The sequence below is a fragment of the Palaemon carinicauda genome, chromosome 20, assembly GCF_036898095.1.
Source record: "Palaemon carinicauda isolate YSFRI2023 chromosome 20, ASM3689809v2, whole genome shotgun sequence".
NCBI lineage: Eukaryota > Metazoa > Arthropoda > Malacostraca > Decapoda > Palaemonidae > Palaemon > Palaemon carinicauda.
In genome coordinates, this window is record NC_090744.1 from 21,346,025 (window position 1) to 21,369,128 (window position 23,104).

Consider the following 23,104-nt stretch of genomic DNA (forward strand, 5'->3'; position numbering starts at 1 on the left):
AAGGGGAATTCAAAATCTATCCAAAGTCGTCAACAAATAATCCAAAATCAATAAAAGAATGCAAGGATGTATTGAAGATAACGTCTGCAAAGCGAAAGCTAATAACTAGAAATGTGTACTTCACCAAAATATGTGAAAACCAATCCAGTAAGCAACAGCGAATTTAGTAGGTCTTGCCGGTGGCACGACAGAGAGAAAATTGAGTTCTGTGTTTACATTGAGTACTGAGTACCTGCTCGACAGATGGCGCTGTTGATGTACACCCCCTACCTGCATAGCGATCGCTGGCGTATTTTGAACGTAGAGTTTTTCTGTCGGGCAGCAGAGCTGCAGCTTATATAATCACCGGCTAAGTTTAATATTGAAAAGTTTAAATACTAGTCAAAGTAAGGTTTTATAAAACTAACAAACACTACAAGAGAAAGAAACAAGGTACAATGAGAGTCGAAGTAATGATATTTTCTCTACAAACCTTATTGAATATTGAAATTGGACAGAAAGTAGAATGCTTTAAGAATGTATCCACATTAAGTTATTAACTTCCATTTTGTACAGTATGTATGATACTGATACGCAATTGAGGAAAAATCATAGTGTGGAAGGGTTTCTTTGTTAAAGAACACATTTCATGGTATAGTATAGAATAAAAAGATGCTAAATACATCACATAGCTTTTGCCTCTAAAAGCTTTTCCTGCAAAAATCTAAATGCTGACTGTACACAAACTGCATGTTATACAGAATTAAAAGACATACAGACAAATAAATAAAGTGACTCAATTTTATGACCTCCTTAACGGAGGTAATTAACAGACAATTAACAGAAAACCAAATTAAAATGAAATAAAGTTTACTTTGATGCTTATTGAAATGAACTAATCCAGAATTACTATAACAAATCCTGGGTTACTATATCTAACTTAATATGTTACGACTGCACTTATCAAAAACTATTACAGTAATTAGAATAAGGATTTAAGTTAATTACTGTAATAGACATGAAAATAATTAAGCTTTCAATATTTCAATCATTCAAAACATTCTTAGACAAAAATGACAACATTCAGCTTAACATAAGTTAAACATTGTATCCTCAAAAAGCTATTTCTTGCTTCTACAGGCCAATAAAGCAAATTAACGCCTTTTAAAGACAACATACAAACTAGAACATAAATAGAGTAACATTCAAAGCCTGAGTTAATCAATGATTATTTACTCTATCAAAGGTAATAAAAATCTTTAAGCCTAATCACTTTCTTTGCAAGTTAGGCTTAGAATCTTATCATCTGGATAAAGCAAAATTATGAATATACAGTCTTCAGTTAACTTTTCTAAGTGTTATTTATTTATTTACCTTTCTATTATAAAAAACTTTCTATTATAAAAAATATCTATACTAGGCAATACTTACAATCAACAGTGACTGGTATTACCAATACCCCTATAATAAAAAAGATTAAAAAACAGAATGAAAAAACAAATGTTATTTGTTTATACCCAATCCATGCTTTCATTTTTAGTCTGCATTCACCCTATAGTAATGTTCCAACACAATCCAAAATTTCAAAATAACTTTCTAGGGAGCTTCACCAATGCAAGACCTACAATGCATTAGTATAAATAGAAGAGGTGTAAAAATCAGATATGGTACCAGTAATTTCAGTTTTTTTACCAATATCTTGCCAATTGTCTTGTAAATGGGTAACAATTTAGGATTTTTGCAAGTTCTTTGAAATATTCTAGCATATAATAAGTATGGAGTTTGCATATAGTTAGATTTCTAAAGTGAACAGTGATTTCAAATGGTTTTTATTAGACTTACTGTCCTAAAGGTTTACTTGCCATTCAAAATCCATATAAAATAATTTGTTTATAACCTTGGTAATCTATGCTAACTAATGCCTCCAACACTATGTAATGTAAAGGGCAACTGCCAAATATCTCCAACTATCCTTTTTTCTTGCTTTCTCTAAAAGATCATTCTAACTGATCCTAAATTCTGTCTTGCGGTGGATCAACACGATCAGGCAAAAAAAGGTTACCAGACAATGTCATAAGTGAAAAACACAAGGCATGAATCTGGCAACAACCAGTGTTACCAGTTCTAGCTTAGCCCTTTGACATGTTTATGAGTTCACAAGGAAAAGACTGGTGGGCAAAGATGAAAAACCTATGTCTACACACAGTTACTCAACTCTCTCAAACTTTGGGCCCAGAAGTAAGATTGTTCCAGTCCGGTATGGTCTGATAACATCACCAAAGTGGGCAGCAAATTTAAATGAAGAAAACAGTATTCAAACATTATAATTGCTACACTTTTGAGGAATTGCTAGAGGAACCCACATTATGATTTTACATGAACTGCAAGATAGATTTGAATTAGACTTAAGAAATTAAAGGACTGTACACAAGGATAAACCCCAACACATTATGGAATATTTCTAAAGGCTGCACAACCCTTTATAATGCTTCAAATAATACTTCAAGAAATTAACAGTCAGATGTCACACAATAAACATATTACTTCTGGAATCATGTCCCTACTTGTGTTGTTGTTCCTTGGCCAAACTGCAAACTCTGAAACACAGCTGTGAGATTGTTTTCCCACTGTGTTATTGCTTCTGACATCATCTGTGCACATTACCACTATCCATGGTGTTCTGGTGATAATGTTTGCCCTAGGACACTGCTCGGTCCTGTCATGTTTTAATCCCGATAGGTCTCGCACTTCACACTCTTTTAGAACCTTTATTGCAGACTGTAATCAAAGAACCTGTCCTAGCCTATGCCACATATCAGTTGTTTACCCATTCTCTTTTCACTTCTGACATCATTGGTGTTTATTGCCTCTACCCATCATGTTCTTGTAATGATGCTTGCCCGCCAGGCACTGCCTAGTCGTGTGAATGCATCCCAACACACACAGCACACTAGGAGAGCAATTTTTTTTTTTTTCTAAATGCTCTCATCCTCATCATCATCTCCTACTACACCTATTGACACAAAGAGCCTTGGTTAGATTTCACCAGTCGTCTCTATCATCTCATCATCTCCCACTTCACATTTCATAGTTCTCAGCCATGTAGGCCTGGGTCTTCCAACTCTTCTAGTGCCTTGTGGAGCCCAGTTAATTGTTTGGTGAACTAATCTCTCATGGGGAGTGTGTCGAGCATGCCCAAACCATCTCTATCTACCCCTCACAATGCTCTAATGATTGCCAATTAGTTTTCTTTTTAAAGGTTCTTTTCCTTAGTTACCCTAATTCTTTATACATGCAGTCCTTTTTACATCTGCAGTTTACACGAAGGGACTGGAATTCTTGTGTCATCAGTAGTAGAATTTACTTAACCATTACCAATAATCTACTCTCAATTCTATAAGAATACCACACTGACTAGTTGAATATCTCTTGTGGTAACCTTACAGAAAGATTAGATTAGAGTTACTGTACTAGAATTTAAAGCTTTACACTCTTTTAATCTTAGAAATCTCAAACATCTCCTCCAACTACAGTACCTCCAGTTACAAGATTGTGACAGAAGGGTTAATACATTACCTCCAACTCATTTAAAAATGTTCTAGGCTAAGTGACTGTTAAATTCTGGTGTGCATTGAAATACTACTGCTGTACACCATGGTACTGTATTGGGAAGAGTACAGTTCCATGGTAAATAGAAAAAACATTTAACAATTCCTGCTCCCCTCAGAATGGCCATCAATATTTAGTATTTAACCTAGATTAGTTTTCTGTACCCATAAGTGAAACTCATTAGGTTCTTGTATACAATCAAATAACATACAATACTGTACATCAAATCCTGATAAATTTAGTTAGTAACTTACGAAAAAAATAATTAAATTAGTACTCTGTATGAAATGGTATTGTATAACTGTAAAGGACATAGCAACACAGCAGATGTGTCAGCCCAATCTGATTCTCTTTTCTCCTCCACTGACTTTCTATTCAGGTGAATCTCCCACAATAACATTAATAACTGGTTCTTTTGTGTTCAAGTTAAGTCCTCTCCCACTCCAAATTTCTATTTTCTAAACCGAACGTTAATTGTAATTAGGTTAACCCACCCCCATGCCTAAACCTTGATACCATTCATAAAATTTCTCTTACATACTCTTGAGTACAGTGTTCAACAGTCTTTTTGTAGTTTCAGAATATTGCAATCTCTATTCCAACTCTTCAAAGATATGCCCAAAAGTTTTCCTACAATAATTTCTTCAAGTTATCAACTTAATCATCACATAAAAAAAATAATGGATGCAGCGTTCAATGTTCAAAAAGCTCCTCGAGAATTATCAGAATCTTGTAAAATTATATTCCAGAAATTCATGAGCAGGTCTGAAGAAATTCCTATATCATTTTGAAGATCCTGACATAGAACCATATGGATATATAACTTTATATCCTGTTGATTTGCATAAAATAGTAGGATTAAACCAGCCTTTCTGATCAAAATCAAAGTAATTTGAAAAAAATAAAGATTGCATCCAAATACATAAAGTAAATGCAGGCAATACCTTTCCTTCGTCATAGCAATACACATTACCTGGTTAGTAATATGATAAATATTCATTACTCCAGAACCTCTTAAATGTAGCAAAGGCCCTGAATTGATGTAGCTAAAAACTTGATCCCACTACTTTAATTGATAACCAAATTCCTATTTATTTTCCCTTCTGAAAATCAAATAATTCTTTACACACAGCATACCTTTAGAGTATCCATGGGCTGAAGAACAGATAGAAGAATGACCATAGCAGAAACATGGAGTGCACCCAAATGTGTTTCCTTCATTTAAGTTGAAATAGCCGGGTTTGCACTGATCGCACTGCTGTCCCTCAACGTGTTTCTTGCAGACGCACACACCACTCCTCGGGTCGCAGCTGGCTTCGTTGTCACGGCTACCGGCCACATTGCAACCGCATGGTTTGCATCCCTAAAATAATAGTTTACTTTAAAATATGTAATGCTTTGCAATTAATTACCAAGGTACAAACTGACCAATGTCTCATGGGTCATGTGTAATTATTGTACTATAAAGAAACCAGTGGCTAAAACTACAACTATCTGCTATAAAAATTTCCTGTTGTTGTTTCATAACCACTTACCACATTAAAGTAATCAACTGATTGAAAAAAGTGGAGGATTATTTATAGCTATTACTATAAGAAAGAAATAAGAATGCTAAATAAATTGCTTACTGATTTGACTTTGAAATTAAGCTTTAGATAATTTACAAATCTACATAAAATTTATATTTACATTTCATATATACTGTATTCAATTCCCAAAGGGAAGAACATTGTAAGGATATTTTTTATTAAGGAGTCAGATGAATTAACATAAATAAGTACTCTATTCAATATGGATATCTGATAAAATGTTCCAACAGTTTACAAGTTTACTTTATCTAACAACACACATTTAAGGTCATTGCAGTGTGGATAACAAATGGTTGAATTTCATGATGCTTATTGTCGGATGTGCAGTTAGGAATTCTAGGAATCTAATTCTATGAAAAATGCTGGAATGGGGCTGTGCAGCAGATTTACATACCAATCAAACAATGCATCTGTGTTTCACATATGTGCATTATTAATTTGAGTTTATGCCATACCAAAATAAAATATGATTTTGAAAAAAAAAAAACTTAAAAAACTATCTACTCTTTAAACCCAGACAATCTTGACACAGAAAACATAACATTTTATACAGTAAAGTACATACAGTGCTGCACTTTAAACATAAAACTGTTTAGAAAATCTTAAAACTACAATTAAAAAAGCATTTAATATCATGGCTTCTACATATTCAGGTAAAAACTACTGAAAAGTGTCTAAAATGTTATTTTCATTAGTAAAATAAATTTTTGAATATACTTACCCGATAATCATGTAGCTGTCAACTCCGTTGCCCGACAGAATTCTACGGGAGGGATACGCCAGCTATCACTATACTAGAAGGGGGTGTACTCACCAGCGCCACCTGTGGCCAGGTACTGCAGTACTTCTTGTTGACACCACCTCACTTTTTCCTCGGTCCACTGGTTCTCTATGGGGAGGAAGGGCGGGTCAATTAAATCATGATTATCGGGTAAGTATATTCAAAAATTTATTTTACTAATGAAAATAACATTTTTCAATATTAAACTTACCCGATAATCATGTAGCTGATTCACACCCAGGGGGGTGGGTGAAAACCAGTGTACATGACTAAAGGATAGCTAAGTATCCCGTATTTCATATAATCAGTTATTCAGAATAACAATGAAATAATAAGTACCTGGTAAGGAAGTCGACTTGAACCGTTACTCTGCCTTTAATAAGTTCGTCTTCCTTACTGAGCGCAGCGTTCCTCTTAGGAGGCTGAATCAACTCTAAGGTGCTAAAGTATACAGGGCTGCAACCCATACTAAAGGACCTCTACACAACCTCTAACCCAGGCGCTTCTCAAGAATGAATTGACCACCCGCCAAATCAAAAAAGGATGCGGAAGGATTCTTAGCCTACCGTAACAACCCAAAAAACAACAATAAAAGCATTCAAGAGAAAGGTTAAAAAAGGTTATGGGATTAAGGGAATGTAGTGGCTGAGCCCTCACCTACTACTGCACTCGCTGCTACGAATGGTCCCAGGGTGTAGCAGTTCTCGTAAAGAGACTGGACATCTTTAAGATAAAATGATGCAAACACTGACTTGCTCCTCCAATAAGTTGCATCCATAATGCTCTGCAGAGAACGGTTCTTATTAAAGGCCATCGAAGTGGCTACGGCTCTCACTTCGTGGGTCCTTACCTTCAGCAAAGCAAGGTCTTCATCCTTCATGTGAGAATGGGCTTCTCTAATCAGAAGCCTTATATAATACGAAACTCCGTTTTTGGACATGGGCATCGAAGGTTTCTTGATTGCACACCATAAGGCTTCTGACTGTCCTCGTATAGGTTTTGACCTATTAAGATAATATTTCAGAGCTCTGACAGGGCAAAGAACTCTTTCTAGCTCGTTACCCACCATGTTGGAAAGGCTAGGAATTTCAAACGATCTAGGCCAAGGACGTGAAGGACGTTCATTCTTAGCTAAAAATCCGAGCTGTAAAGAACATGTTGCAGATTCGGATGTGAACCCAATGTTCTTGCTGAAGGCGTGAACCTCACTAACTCTCTTAGCTGTTGCAAGTTAGACGAGGAAAAGAGTCTTGAGGGTAAGGTCCTTGAAGGAAGCTGACTGGAGAGGTTCGAACCTAGGAGACATAAGGAACCTTAAGACTACGTCTAAGTTCCAGCCTGGAGTGGATAAACAACGTTCTTTAGAAGTCTCGAAAGATTTAAGGATGTCTTGAAGGTCCTTGTTGGAAGAAAGGTCCAAACCTCTGTGGCGGAGAACTGAAGCCAACATACTTCTGTACCCTTTAATCGTAGGAGCCGAAAGGGATCTCTCATTCCTTAGATGTAATAGGAAGTCAGCTATTTGGGTTACAGAGGTATTGGTAGAGGAAACTGCATTGGCTCTACACCAGCTTCGGAAGACTTCCCACTTGGATTGGTAGACTCTACGAGTGGATACCCTCCTTGCTCTGGCAATCGCTCTGGCTGCCTCCTTCGAAAAGCCTCTAGCTCTAGCGAATCTTTCGACAGTCTGAAGGCAGTCAGACGAAGAGCGTGGAGGTTTGGGTGTACCTTGTCTACGTGAGGTTGACGTAGAAGGTCCACTCTTAGAGGGAGAGTCCTGGGAACGTCGACCAGCCATTGTAGTACCTCTGTGAACCATTCTCTTGCAGGCCAAAGGGGAGCAACCAGCGTCAGCCGTGTCCCTTCGTGCGAGACGAACTTCTGAATGACTCTGTTGATGATCTTGAACGGTGGGAATGCGTAAAGGTCGAGATGGGACCAATTCAGCAGAAAAGCATCCACATGAACTGCTGCTGGGTCTGGAACTGGGGAACAGTACAACGGAAGCCTCTTGGTCATGGAGGTGGCAAACAGATCTATCGTAGGTTGACCCCACAAGGTCCAAAGTCTGTTGCACACGCTCTTGTGAAGGGTCCATTCCGTGGGGATGACTTGATCTTTTCTGCTTAGGCGATCTGCCGAGACGTTCATGTTGCCCTGAATGAACCTCGTTACTAGAGTGAGGTTTAGACTTCTTGACCAAATGAGGAGGTCCCTTGCTATCTCGTACAGGTTCCTCGAATGGGTCCCTCCCTGCTTGGAGATGTAAGCCAAGGCTGTGGTGTTGTCGGAGTTCACCTCCACCACCTTGCCTAGCAGGAGGGACTTGAAGTTCATAAGGGCCATATGAACTGCCAGCAGCTCCTTGCAGTTGATGTGGAGCGTTTCCTGTTCCCTGTTCCATGTTCCCGAGCATTCCCGTCCGTTCAAGGTCGCGCCCCAGCCCGAGTCTGATGCATCCGAGAAGAGATGAAGATTGGGGGTCTGAATCGCTAACGATAGGCCCTCCTTGAGAAGGAGGTTGGTCTTCCACCACAAGAGAGTGGTCTTCATCTCTTTGGTGACAGGAATAGAGACTGCTTCGAGCGTCAAATCCTTGTCCCAATGAGCTGCTAGATGGAATTGGAGAGGGCGGAGGTGGAGTCTCCCTAACTCGACGAACAAGGCTAACGATGACAGGGTCCCTGTTAGACTCATCCACTGTCTCACCGAGCAACTGTTCCTCTTCAGCATGCTCAGGATGCATTCTAGGGCTTGGCTGATCCTTGGGGCCGATGGAAAAGCCCGAAAATCCTGACTCCGAATCTCCATTCCCAGGTAAACTATGGATTGGGAGGGAATGAGCTGGGACTTTTCTAAGTTGACTAATAGACCCAGTTCCTTGATCAAGTCCAAAGTCCAGTTGAGACTCTCCAGACAGCGACGACTCGTGGAGGCTCTCAACAGCCAGTCGTCTAAATAAAGGGAGGCTCTGATGTCCGATAAGTGGAGGAATTTTGCAATATTCCTCATCAGATGCGTAAACACCATAGGAGCTGTGCTTAGGCCAAAACACAGGGCTTGGAATTGGTACACAACCTTTCCAAAAACGAATCTCAGGAAAGGTTGGGAGTCTGGATGAATAGGAACGTGAAAGTAAGCGTCTTTCAGATCCAACGAGACCATCCAGTCCTCCTGCCTGACCGCTGCTAGGACCGACTTCGTCGTCTCCATCGTGAACGTCTGCTTGGTGACATAAGCATTGAGCGCGCTGACGTCCAGCAAGGGTCTCCAACCTCCTGTCTTCTTGGCCACCAGAAAGAGACGGTTGTAGAAGCCCGGGGATTGATGGTCCCGGACTATAACCACTGCCTTCTTCTGTAACAGGAGCGACACCTCCTGGTGCAACGCTAGCCTCTTGTCCTTTTCCTTGTAGTTGGGAGAGAGGTTGATGGGAGAAGTGGTCAGAGGGGGTTTGCGGCAGAATGGTATCCTGTAACCCTCCCTTAGCCACCTGACAGACTGGGCGTCTGCACCTCTCTTTTCCCAAGCTTGCCAGAAGGTCTTGAGTCTGGCTCCTACTGCTGTCTGGAGAGGAGGAGAGTCAGTGTTTGCCTTTTGAAGTCTTGGGACCTTTCCTAGACCTGCTCCTGGAAGAGTCTGGACGGGAGCTTCCTCGGCTGGGGGCTCTGCCACGAAAGGGCGGAATAAACCTTGTAGCAGGAGTATCAGCCACTGGGGTGCGGTAAGTCCTGGGAACTGAGGGAGCAACCTTAGTCTTACGAGCTGAAGAGGCCACAAGATCATGAGTGTCCTTCTGAATCAGGGCCGCAGACAAATCCTTGATAAGCTCTTCGGGGAACAAGAACTTAGAAAGCGGAGCAAAAAGGAGTTGAGACCTTTGACAAAGTGTGATGCTGGAAGAAAGAAAAGTGCAAAGTTGCTCCCTTTTCTTAAGAACTCCTGACACAAACATTGAAGCAAGCTCGCCGGACCCATCCCGAATTGCTTTATCCATGCAGGACATTATAAGCATGGCTGAGTCTTTGTCCGCAGGGGAGGTCTTCTTGCTCAGGGCCCCCAGGCACCAGTCGAGAAAATTGAAAATCTCAAAGGCACGAAATACACCCTTTAAGAAGTGGTCTAAGTCTGAAAAGGTCCAGCAGACCTTAGAGCGCCTCATCGCTGATCTACGAGGAGAGTCGACCAAACTTGAGAAATCAGCCTGGGCAGAGGCAGGGACTCCCAAGCCTGGTTCCTCTCCTGTGGCATACCATACGCCCGCCTTAGAAGTGAGCTTAGTAGGTGGGAACATAAAGGAAGTCTTCCCTAGTTGCTGTTTGGACTGCAACCAATCCCCTAATATTCTTAAAGCTCTCTTAGAGGATCTAGCAAAGACGAGCTTAGTATAGGCTGACTTAACCGGTTGCATGCCCAGCGAAAACTCAGATGGAGGAGAGCGGGGGGTAGCAGAAACAAAATGGTCCGGGTATACCTCTCTGAAAAGACCCAGGACCTTACGAAAGTCAATGGGTAGAGGAGAAGACTTGGGTTCCTCCACGTCCGAAGAGGGATCTAGGTGCGCAGCTTCCTCCTCAGAAACCTCATCACCAGAGTGTAGCGAAGTGAGAGGTAAAGTAACAGCGGTATGCTGAACAGCAGAATCTGAACAAGCGGGTGCATAAACACTTGTGGTTTCATCCTCAAGTCTCTGTTGCTGAGTTAAAACCTGAGGTTCAGGCTGCAAAGACTGGTCAAGAAGAGTGGAGGAAGGTAGGCGCATGGGTTGAGGTGGCTGACTCCTAGCATGAGCTTCCTGTCTCAAGAGTTGCGCTTGCTGCAAGGGTAGCGGATGCGCAGTAGCAGGTTCCTGAGGAACGAGTTGAGGTTCCTGAGGTGTGAGCTGCGAGAGTTGAGGTAGCGGCTGCGCAGAACGCAGTTCCTGTCTCGCGAGTTGAGGTTCCTGAGGTGCTAGCCTTAAGAGTTGAGGCTCTCGCCTTGAGGAGAGTTGAGGTCGCTGCAGCGAGAGCTGAGGTGGCTGCCTCATGGATGGAAGAGGTTGTCGTACCTCAAGAGGTTGTTGCCTCGACGGTCTAACCGCAAGAGGAAGAGGAGGAAGTAAAGCATAAGACTCCTGCTCCCATTGTTGAGGTTGCCTTAAGGAAGGCTGAGATTGCTGCACACCGCTGGTAACTGGTAACTCAGAACGCGGTAAGGTAGAATGAGGAACCTCAACTTCGTACGCCTGGCAGAGTGGACTGCGGTGAGGCGGAGCGCTCGCAGGAGGAGGTGCAACCTTCTCAGCCTGAAACTCACGCATTAAGACCGCAAGCTGCGACTGCATGGACTGCAGCAAAGTCATCTTGGGATCAGCAGACGCTAAGGTCTGCTGAGGCAAAGCCTTAACAGAAGATGAGGTCTGTTGAGGTATCGCCTTACCTCTCTTAGGAGGAGTACAGTCACCTGATGACAGCGGAGAGTCAGAGCTAATTCAATGACTGCATCCGGGTTGTTGAACTCTTGAGGTCTGGACTTTACGTTTAAGAGGTCTTGAGACCTGAGTCCAGCGTTTCCTCCCCGATATTTCTTCTGCAGACGAGTAAAAGACGGGCTCAATCGTCTGCGGGTGGGAGTAACGGTCTCTGTAAGACACGCCCGCAACCACCGAGGATACTTCTGTGCGCCGATCAAGGCCTGCCGAACCCTTTTGCCCTTCGACATTGCTTCTCCCCTGGGCTTGGGAGCTTGCAAGAGGTCCCGGACTGGGAGGACGACTGGCACGCACAGAAGTACCCTCACGCACAACACTGACACTGACACTAGCACTCGGCACCGCACTGACACTAGCACTTGTCACAGCACTGGCACTATCACCTCCCACTGCACTTTTGACCTTAAGTTCTTTGACGTCTGCCAAAAGAGACTTATGGTCACTAACCACCGATTCCACTTTGTCACCTAAAGCCTGAATGGCACGCAAAACAACTGACATATCAGGCCGAGCACAAATAGTAGGTTCGGGGGTAGCCACTACAGGGGGAGGAAAAGGTTGAGGATCATGAGGTGAGGAAAAAAGCGAAGAGCGAGAAGAACTCCTCCTAACTCTCTCTCTCTCTAACTTGGTTGAATATTTAAGGAATCGAACAAATTCAAGTTCCGAAAGTCCGGCGCATTCCTCACATCGATCTTCCAACTGACAGGGTCTTTCCCTACAGTCAGAACAAGCAGTGTGAGGATCAACCGAGGCCTTCGGAATACGCCTATTACAAGACCTACATCGTCTATGGGGAGGGGCTTGTGAAAGGTCAGACATCTTGAATCAAAGAGCAAGTCAAGGGGGATTCCAAATCAAGCAAAAGATCGTTAACCATAAATCAAAACCAAATAAAAGCTATCTAAGCTAATTAGAAAAGTTTCCAGTATAGCGAAAGCTGAAATCTTAGAGAAATACTTCACCAAAAACCGTGAACAATACTCCAAAATCATAAGCGTATCCAAGAACGTCTTGCCGGAAGCACGACAGAGGAAAAAGTGAGGTGGTGTCAACAAGAAGTACTGCAGTACCTGGCCACAGGTGGCGCTGGTGAGTACACCCCCTTCTAGTATAGTGATAGCTGGCGTATCCCTCCCGTAGAATTCTGTCGGGCAACGGAGTTGACAGCTACATGATTATCGGGTAAGTTTAATATTGAAAAATCTTTTTTTCTTTTTTTCATAAAAAGGTAAAACAAAAAAACTAATATTATGCATAATGCACAGGACGAGCACCGGAAGACGTAAAACCATAAGCTTTCTTTTCTACTATAAATTGCTATACAGAATTCAAACAAGAATAGATAATAGCATGCACCTGACCTCTATTCCAAATGCTCTATCCTGAAAAGAACACATTAAGAAAAAGTAAAATAGTGAAAGGTATTAATCCCGCACTGAAAAGAATATGATACTCAAAGTAATAACTAGGAAACCATCTTGATGTAGGGAGTCCATACTTGCATAAGAAGATTAATATTTACATTATATACAATTCATATTTACAAGGTATAATACAGTAAATGAGTAAATAAAATATGAGGTTAGTGAACACATAGCCTCAAGAAAGAGGCATAAAGTTTACATAACAAAAAGGTAATTCTTATCTACGGATGCGTCCCTGATTATACAAGATATCTTAGGATAGTAGTTCCGGGGGTTAGAACCCTGTGATACCCAACTATAATTATCTTGTAATATCACTCGCAGAAATATTATACCAGTAGAAAACTGCCGGAAGGACATTCCATCAGGACGACATGGCTCGAGCCCAAAAAGGTAATTCTTAATAATTCATTGAAGTATGTTCCAGTGTGTCAAAAAGTAAGTTCTTGAAGCGATATGCATACAGGAACACTCCTAAATCTTCTTGGGATGCCACAAAATCTCCAAAATGTGTTTATATCTCATTACATATCGTATGTGCTATTTTCTAACCTTGCATGTCATTATTTTGTACAAAAAGTTGCATATGCAAATACAGTAGCTATTTCATATACCAAATGTGTGATTTTGATGCCAGGTGAATTTTAAGATAAATTCGAGGTACCGCCCCATAACCAATGGTTAGAAACTTATGAAACAGACCTCAGGAGCAAAGTGGGCTTTAAAGTTAAGTAAGTAATGCTGTAAATAAAGAGAAAGAAGGAAAGGTAACAATTGGATAAGGTGAAGTGCGACCAAAATAGAGACCGATGAGATATGCAACCTACTGACCTCATCTAGCCCAGACCAAAAGAAAACAAGGAAGGAAAAGGGTGAGGGGAAGTAAAGATTAAGGTAGTGTCTGGATTCAGTTCCACTTTCAACAGAATAGATGCTCACCAAAGTGTCAGCTGGGCAATCCCAACCCGCCACTGTGGTGCCCAATCACAGCAGTGTCCTCCCCAGTAAACAGCTTAAACTCACGGGCCTGGGTTAGGATCTATCTGCTGCTATGCGAATGCTAGGCAAACACGTTACCACTGTACTGGAGGCTGATTATGAAGGCAAAGAAGGCAGTAGACCGGTTCGGTTAGGTAAGATTGGTACTCCTTAAGTAGAACACGGGCTCTTGCATTGGCAACCCGTTGAGAGAGGAAGACCCATTACGTGAAGGTGATGAAGGATAAGAGTCTATTGTCTAATCAATTGCAGTGGCAGAAGGAATGTTATGAAGGAAAACTGCAAACATATGTAGCTAGGAGAGTTGAAAGGGGCAGACCTACTTATTGCTATAACCAGATGTAATTACCCATAAAACAATATAAAATCGAATGCAAAAGTTTCTTGCATATTTATTTTGTAATTTTAAAATATTCAGTAAGAATACAATTCATAAGGACTGGTTTATTTAATTACTGTATTTAAAATAATTCTAGGCCCTATAAATCAAATTCGTGAGATTAACTAGTTTTCCATTTGTATTTACGGTAAAAATATTCTTTGCCTCTTGATATGGTATGCTAATCACTAGTTATAGGACTACATTTATAGGCGTTTGACAGAACACTGTCACTTAAGGTAAAACAACTTTCAGGGTAAGAAGCCTTCATAATACTTTTAGTAGATTTGAAATAAGCAAACGGAAGAAAATTAAAGCACAAATCTGTTTTTTATTTCAAAGAATTACAGTAATTTATCGATACTCTCGTTTAAAAGGTCTCAATTTTTGTAATGATAACAGTAAAATTATACTTTTATCACTATTATTATTGGAAATACTTTACTGCTCCATTACTACACTATATAGCAATTGTTTACAGTAGATGGCCGGTCTATCAAAATAATCCCCGATAGTTGAAGAGAACTTGATCGCATCACGTTCAGTTTCTTTTTCTCTTAATTTTTCTTTAATTAAAGATCCAGCTTCATACAGTGGTCATAAACTTGAGGTTTCTTTAACTAACCAATTATGATCCTTAAAAACATTATTTTACATTTAACTGGTATTTTAAACAATTGCTGTTAACACATGGTTTATTTTTTTTCCAATATTGTATCATTTTCATTGTCTTTACAAGGTAGTTCTACCTGATCAAAGGTTAAAGGTGTCTGGTTTCAGTTCCAGTTCCATCAGAATAGATGCTCACCAGAATGTCAGCCGGGCAAGCCCAACCCCCCAACTGTGGTGCCCTACCACAGCAGTAGCCTCCCCAGTAAACAGCTTAAATTCACGGCCCTGGGCGCGATCGATCTCTTGCCACGCGAATGCGAGACAAACACGTTACCACTGTACTAGCCAGGAGGACTTCTAAATGAATGAGTCTAAATTGTTTCTCTTTAAAGACAAATAAAATATATCTAATAAATATTCTGAATAGCTTAGTTACCTCACCGAAAAGAAAGCACCACACCCAAATAAAATGCTCTTAAGAAATTTGAAACTGAGAATTGATAACTGCTCTTGGTTAAACTAAGCACAGAAACGAAGATCCTGTTTTACTGGTTATTTAACTACATTTCATGGGTAGGCCTAAAAAAAAATCACCTAAATCCTATTTAGTTGTGAATGGCAACATTTGTGGTTTGGGAAAACAAGGAGATTGTTCATAGTAAATCAAAATTAGGAGACTTGTCGTTCCTTGTTAGTCGAAATTAGGCATCGTGCCATTTTTTTTGCTAGCCAAACTCAGGCCATTTTGCATTTCAATATCGATCGAAATCAGATTTTTTATCATTTCATTACCGATCAAAATCAGGTGAATTGTATGGGTTGAGTTGCTGGTAGAAATTAAGAGACTTGGCGTAATATTTACATATATTTGATATTGAAGATAATCCTTTAATGAATAAACCACACTAAGAGAGAGGCAGGACTATAATGTCACTCACCTGAGGGCCAAAATCGAAATAGTTGTCGGCACACTTGTCGCATTTGTCGCCAGTCACGCCAGGTTTACATTGGCACAGTCCATCGCTGGCACACTGGAGGCTTCGAGAGCCTGTCAAGTACAATCATCATTAGCTAACAGTTAAAATGTTTGATTGCAAGTCATGTTATAATCATCATTACTTAACAGTTAAAATATTTGATTGCAAGTCACGTTACAATTACCATTACGTAACAGTTAAAATACTTGATTGCAAGTCACGTTATAATCATTACCTAACAATTATAATGTTTGATTGTAAGTCACGTTACAATCATCATTACCTAATAGGTAAAATATTTGATTGCAAGTTACATTACAATCATCATTACCTAATAGTTAAAATATTTGATTGCAAGTCACGTTACAATCATCATTAGCTAATAGGTAAAATATTTGATTGCAAGTCATGTTATAATCATCATTACCTAACGATTAAAATATTTGATTGCAAGTCATGTTATAATCATCATTAGCTAAGTTAAAATATTTGATTGCAAGTCATGTTATAATCATCATTAGCTAAGTTAAAATATTTGATTGCAAGTCATGTTATAATCATCATTAGCTAAGTTAAAATATTTGATTGCAAGTCATGTTATAATCATCATTACCTAACAGTTTAAATATTTGATTGCAAGTCACGTTAAAATCATCATTACCTAATAGGTAAAATATTTGATTGCAAGTCATGTTATAATCATCATTACCTAACAGTTAAAACATTTGATTGCAATCATGTTATAATCATCATTACCTAACAGTTAAAATTTTTGATTGAAAGTCGCAATACAAACCTCGTTATCAAACAGTTATATTTGATTGCAAGTTACGTTACAACCATCTTTATCTAACAATTAAAATATTTGATTGCAAGTTGCATTACAATCATCAATAGCTAACAGTTGAAATTATTTCAAACAACTCCCGTTACAAGCATCATTATCTAGCAGATGTAATATTTGATTGCAAGTCACATTACAATCATCATTATCTAACAGTTATATTTCATTGCAAGTCACGTTACAATCATCATTATCTAACAGTTAAAATATATGACTTCCCACATACTTTACATTAGTGGTAAGATATGAATTCTAATTCATACCACTACAATAATACAGTGACCTTTTACTTATTCATTTTGATGTTGATATATATGATTTAATTACTCAATACCATACCTACTTGTTACTTATTAACTGCACTTGCATGCAATGATCCACTCCTCACCTATTTCATTACAGTTGCAAGCAACGCAGACCCCATCATCCCTTTCGTAATAGTTGTCCCGACATCTCTGGCAGTTGGGCCCAGCACGATTAGCAGCGCAGTCGAGGCAGTGGCCTCCGTGTCCCGTCCGGTCGTAGAGGTCCTGGTCGAAATAGCAACGACTGGAGTAACCGTTGCAGTTGCAAGCTGATTGAAAAAAAGAGAAAATTCAATTACTTGGAGATAGAAGTTTTATTACCATGAACTTAGCTTATTTAAACATTGGTTTCGCTCCTCAAAGGATTGAGGAGTTTATAATTTAGGCTCAAGCGTTTTGATAGTATACATGTTGCCAGTGCAATGATCACTTGAATTATAGTTTTTTTTTTTTTTTTTTTTTTTTTTTTTTTTTTTTTTTTTTTTTTTTTTTTTTTTTAAGTCTCCCTTCCCATCCTATCAGTGACCCTCAACAGTTGGCTGACAGCTTTCAGAGCCCTACTGGATTTTGGAGGAATACTCATCATCCCTTGTCTGGTCCAATAGTCAAACAAGAGAGCCTAAGATAGTAGTATACCATAGCACCACGAGAGAGAGAGAGAGAGAGAGAGAGAGAGAGAGAGAGAGAGAGAGAGAGAGAGAGAGAGAGAGAGAGAGAGAGAATTTGGAAAAGGGATTAAAGTTTAAAAGCCTTTTTGTTTTTAACTAGTATGTAATGGCACAATAGTACATAGTTATACAGTATCTTATTTTCTTTTTAATTTTTATCGCTTCCCTGTAACATAAATTGCAACCCACAGCAGTCGACTGACCATTAGGTATGTATTAAAGCTTCAATTACCACAAACATTACAGGTTTAAAAGGTGTCGACATTTGGCATTCCTTGCATTAGATTAAATCTAGACTGTGTACTCTAAGAATGATCACAGCATACCAGGTACCTTTTTGAGAGAGAGAGAGAGAGAGAGAGAGAGAGAGAGAGAGAGAGAGAGAGAGAGAGAGAGAGATATTTCCCCAACAGAAACTATCAGTTGAATAAATGAAGTCCAAATGTAAAAGGATTTGTGACCATGAAATGGAAATTAGATACGTGAAATAATCTAAGCATAATGTTAGTGTGACATAAATGGCTCCCCCACCCCACCAAAAAAAAAAGAAAAAAAAAATTTATACGGATATAATTGTTCATAATCAATACATTTACAAAATACTTAATGTGTAGATAAGACAAAAACTAAAAATCTGTAAAAAATAACTTTATAACTCCCCACTGTAAAACAAGTAAAACTGACAGATCGCTAATGTTGTCAGACTTGTGTGTAATATGATAGCATAACTAAAAAATATATATATATATATAAATAAATAAATAACAGAGGGTATCAACGTCCATCGGGAGTACAACTGTAAATATACTAAAAGGGTCTATTCTAGAATCCGTATCCGGTACCGGATCATGGCCAAAAGTTAATGGAGTCGTCCATGGCCGAAGATTTATCTCTGGTGGAAATTTAGTAAATATCCACCAGTTTGTTTTAACGATATCTTAAAAATGGCGAGAAATTCAAATCCGGTACCGGATCATCTCCAAAATGTAATGGGGTCGTCCATGGTGTAAGGTCTATCTTTGGTGAAAATTTCGTCAAAATCCGTCGAGTAGTTTTGACGTAATCCTATCCACAGACAAACAGACAAATAAATAAACCGACTTGAATTTATAACCTCCTTGGCTGGGGTAAAAATCAGTCCCCAAGAAGTACAAGAATTACCAGAGGCAACTATAAATTATCGATATGAAAGATTAGCTTACAGTCATAAATAATATTCTACCTCCTCTTCACCTGCCTGGCTTCATCCTAAAATGTGACCAACTGTTTAGTCAATAACTCGCACTAAACCAGTTTTATTAAGCCACTGGGTAAACTTTTCAAGATATCTTTTCAATATAAAAACAAGCAGTATTCGGGAAGTACCATAAACCGTTCACTCAAACTACAACACTACATAGCATTCTAGAAATTTTTTTCCAGCTGTGATCAGATTGTGGAATGATCTCCCTAATCAGGCAGTTGAATCAGTGGAACTTTTGGTAAATGGTTTACTATGTAGTAAAAAAAAACTGATGAATCGTTAGCATAATGTGAAATAATCAAGTCTCGCCATTTAAAACATAAACCGATCTCTACCACAAACCTTGAATATTATACTAATTGCAAGGTTTTATGATCATTTTATCCTAATGTAGCCTCTCTATCTTCAAAATGGTTTCATTGCTTGCTTCGTGGTCAAAAACCCACCCTTTGTCTTCCTCATTATTTTTCAATTTAGATTGGGTTGAGAATATCCATATATATATATATATATATATATATATATATATATATATATATATATATATATATATATATATATATATATATATATATATATATATATATATATATATAGTGTCAATGTCACTGATAAGTCGAAAGTACTAACTCAAATCAAGTCTTTTCACTTTTCATTTCTTATGCTAATCACGTACCAGCTTTCGTGATTTCAACACACACACACACACACACACACACATATATATATATATATATATATATATATATATATATATATATATATATATATATATATATATAAATTAATACATTCCAATATACATACAGTATCTATACACAAATCTACACATGTATAAAACACACATACACACATATACAGTATAAAACTCCTAAATCCTTCAATCCTTTCTCTACCCAGGAGAGGCAATCCTTAAACCCCTATATCATCTATCTCGTGTTCCATAACCTCCTCCTACTAATATCCTAAAGGATGGGTGGAGTATCCTACGAGAGGGCTATCCATGTCTCGCACGCGATAATGCACCACACGATCTCTCTCCTCTCTCTCTCTCTCTCTCTCTCTCTCTCTCTCTCTCTCTCTCTCTCTCTCTCTCTCTCTCTCTCTATGTTTGCATCTTCATATCTTATGAATGCAAAGTTTTTATTACTTGCATATCATATTTCCTATACATACATACATATATACATAAAGACATCATACATAGGCCTACATAAATACATACAAATTGATTCTGTAGGGTATACATCAAAATTCAAGGACAAGGTTAAAGTACCGTGAACTTTCTTAAAGGTCAATTGGTTACATTTCTATCTTTCCCAAGACGAAGGTTATACGGTAGGCCTACTCTCATCTTCTATAATCTAGAATTTATTCCAAATACCAGTTATTTAAAAAAAAAAGAAAAAAAAATCATGACTTATTCTGTTAATTGTTCAATAGCCACTTTCCTCTTAGTAAGGGTAAAAGAGACTCTAGCTATGGCAAGCAGCTCTTCTAGGAGAAGGGCACTCCAAAATCAAACCATTGTTCTCTAGTCTTTGATAGTGCCATAGCCTCTGTACCATGGTCTTTCACTGTCTGGGGTTAAAGTTCTCTTGCTCGAGGGTACACTCGAGCACACTATTTTATCTTATTTCTTGATTTGTTAAAGTTTTTATTGTTTATATAGGGAATATTTATTTTGGTGTTTTTACTCTTCTTAAAATAGTTAATTTTTCCTTGTTTTCTTTCCTCACTGAGTTATTTTCCCTGTTGGAGCCCCCTGGGCTTATGGCATCCTGCTTTTCTATCTAGGGTTGTAGCTTAATAATAATAATAATAATAATAATAATAATATACCATTAAACATGAACAAAGAAAGCTAACCGGAAACTGTTTTAGTCAGGAAACAACGGATAATCCTTCATTGTCTTTGTCGCATAAACTTACACACATATAAAGAGATTGAAACCACGAAAAGTGCAGATTTGGTCCCTTTTCTGGCTCACAATTCTTTAAAAGGCAGTAATAACTATTTTCAAAGAATACTTTCATCAACTTTATTTTCGTTTTACGAATCATTAATTGGTATGTCTCATCTTAGCCGCGGGCTCCTCAAGCCTGGATTATAAATGTCCCTACATTATGACACGTAACAGACCTTAGGAGCCTAAACAAGAGGCATGTCACGCAAAAGGAGATAGAAAAAAAAAAACTAAATATAAATAAACGTTAGACTAAAATGGGCTACTATACTTACACGATGAGAAAAGTTAAACCCAACCTCAAAATATATTAAATGAACAATTTTACTTTACATAAAGGGCTGTTTTTCTGGTCATATACTGCAGGGGAACCCAACTGTATACAGGACCATCACGGTCATTTTATATTATACATTTCAAGGCATTCAGCATATCACATCCTATATAGCTCGTTTATTATCAAATCCAATCATCGAAGCACTTAGAAAACAAGATATCAACTAACTAAATAGCTTTCGTATACCAGAAAGTCCATAGACCCACGGTCTAGATATCTGGACCGTGCATAGAGTGACCCAGGGGTGCCATTTGTACGATAATTATCGTACATGTACATTATTTTAGGTCCAGTGCGATGTACGATACATACCTTACGTATATACAAATGTGTGTGAGTGTTTGATTAAACCATTATACTAAAATACCTTGAAATAAGTTATTTATGTACTCCTTAATAACAATGTTGAAAGTGTGTACGATAATTTTGGTTTAAAAAAACGATGATTTTAAGGTTCATGTACGATAATCCAGAAGAAATAATCTGGTAACCCCATAAACCCAACCAAGAAACATCAAAACCGGAACACTGACTTTGTTACGAATGACAGTTTACTACTTTTAACCGAGCCAGGGAGAGAGCTATTTGTCCCGGGACGGGGGCAAGGAGAGCTTAGGGGGGGGGGGGGGGGGGGGCTTTTAAATTAAGCTCGACTGCATCCAATGTTGCACATGAATGGGAGAGCCAACCGAAGCTGCATTTAGGGGGAGGGTAATAGGGGTATGTGTGGGCGCTTTCATGCGTCCTAAATCACACATTCAAAGATACTACAGACAATTGCTTTGTGTTGTCGTGTCTCTGGAGATATCAAGGTTGGTTTTAGGTTGTTGACTTGAGTACCTCTGATTCTTTTTTTTTTTTGGGGGGGGGGGCCGTTTGTGGTGCTTTAAATTCCTGGGTTGTGATGAATTTGTTAGAATTTGTTAGAGAGAGAGAGAGAGAGAGAGAGAGAGAGAGAGAGAGAGAGAGAGTAGAGAGAGAGAGATAGAGAGAGAGAGCTCCCGTATATAAGAAAACGTGCCTTAAAAATTATGCATACATTTACACATATATACCTGTATATATACTGTGTATATATATATTATATATATATATATATATATATATATATATATATATATATATATGTGTGTGTGTGTGTGTGTGTGTGTGTGCGCGCGCGCGTGTGTGTGTATATGCATAAATGCAGTCCTGCTTTGACGAAGTGAGTATTTGAAGATTTGTTTAATATGGAGGGTACAAAAAGGATATAGGTAGAATTTAGTGAAGCAAATGTTGAAAGCATTGGTAGTGTTAAATCTGCAGAGGAAGTGACTACTGAGGGCATAAGGTGATCAGTGGTGATACTGTAGTATAATGGAAAGGCTGACCAGGGTTTTTATGGTATGTCTGTATGCGGGAAAAGTTTTTAAGGGACTGGGTGGAAGGAAAAATAATTGTTTCCCTGAAGTGGAAGAACAACTGTTCTACTGAAGAGGAATGAAAATTCTGCTAATGAAGAGGAAGAATAATGGTTCCATTGTATATAGGTCAAAATATAGAAGCAATTCTTAGAAAATCAAAATGACCCAAAAACTTACTTACTGAGGCTGTAAATGAATATTGTAAAATTTCTATTGAAAAGTAAGACAGATGACAGAGTGGGTTATTATCATTATTGTTGCTGTTACTATTATTATTATTATTGTTATTATTATTATCTTTATCATTATTATCATTATCATTATTATTATTACTATTGTTATTATTATTATCTTTATCATTATTATTATTATTATTATTATTACTTGCTAAGCTACAACCCTAGTTGGAAAAACAGGACGCTATAAGTCCAGGGGCTCCAACAGGGAAAATAGCCCCGTAAGGAAAGGAAAAAAGCAAAAAATAGAATATTTTCAGAACAATTAACAACATT

The 23,104-nt window shown here is 38.5% G+C and overlaps 1 protein-coding gene across 1 annotated transcript in view; it reads right to left on the reverse strand.

Moving 5' to 3' along the window:
• LOC137660195 (laminin subunit gamma-1-like) overlaps positions 1-23,104 on the reverse strand; it is a 160,198-nt gene that overhangs the window by 29,252 nt on the left and 107,842 nt on the right. Inside the window, 5 exon segments of the mRNA XM_068394903.1 lie at positions 1,411-1,440; positions 4,726-4,951; positions 12,796-12,816; positions 15,787-15,896; positions 17,058-17,243. Coding sequence (XP_068251004.1) covers positions 1,411-1,440; positions 4,726-4,951; positions 12,796-12,816; positions 15,787-15,896; positions 17,058-17,243 — 573 coding nt within the window.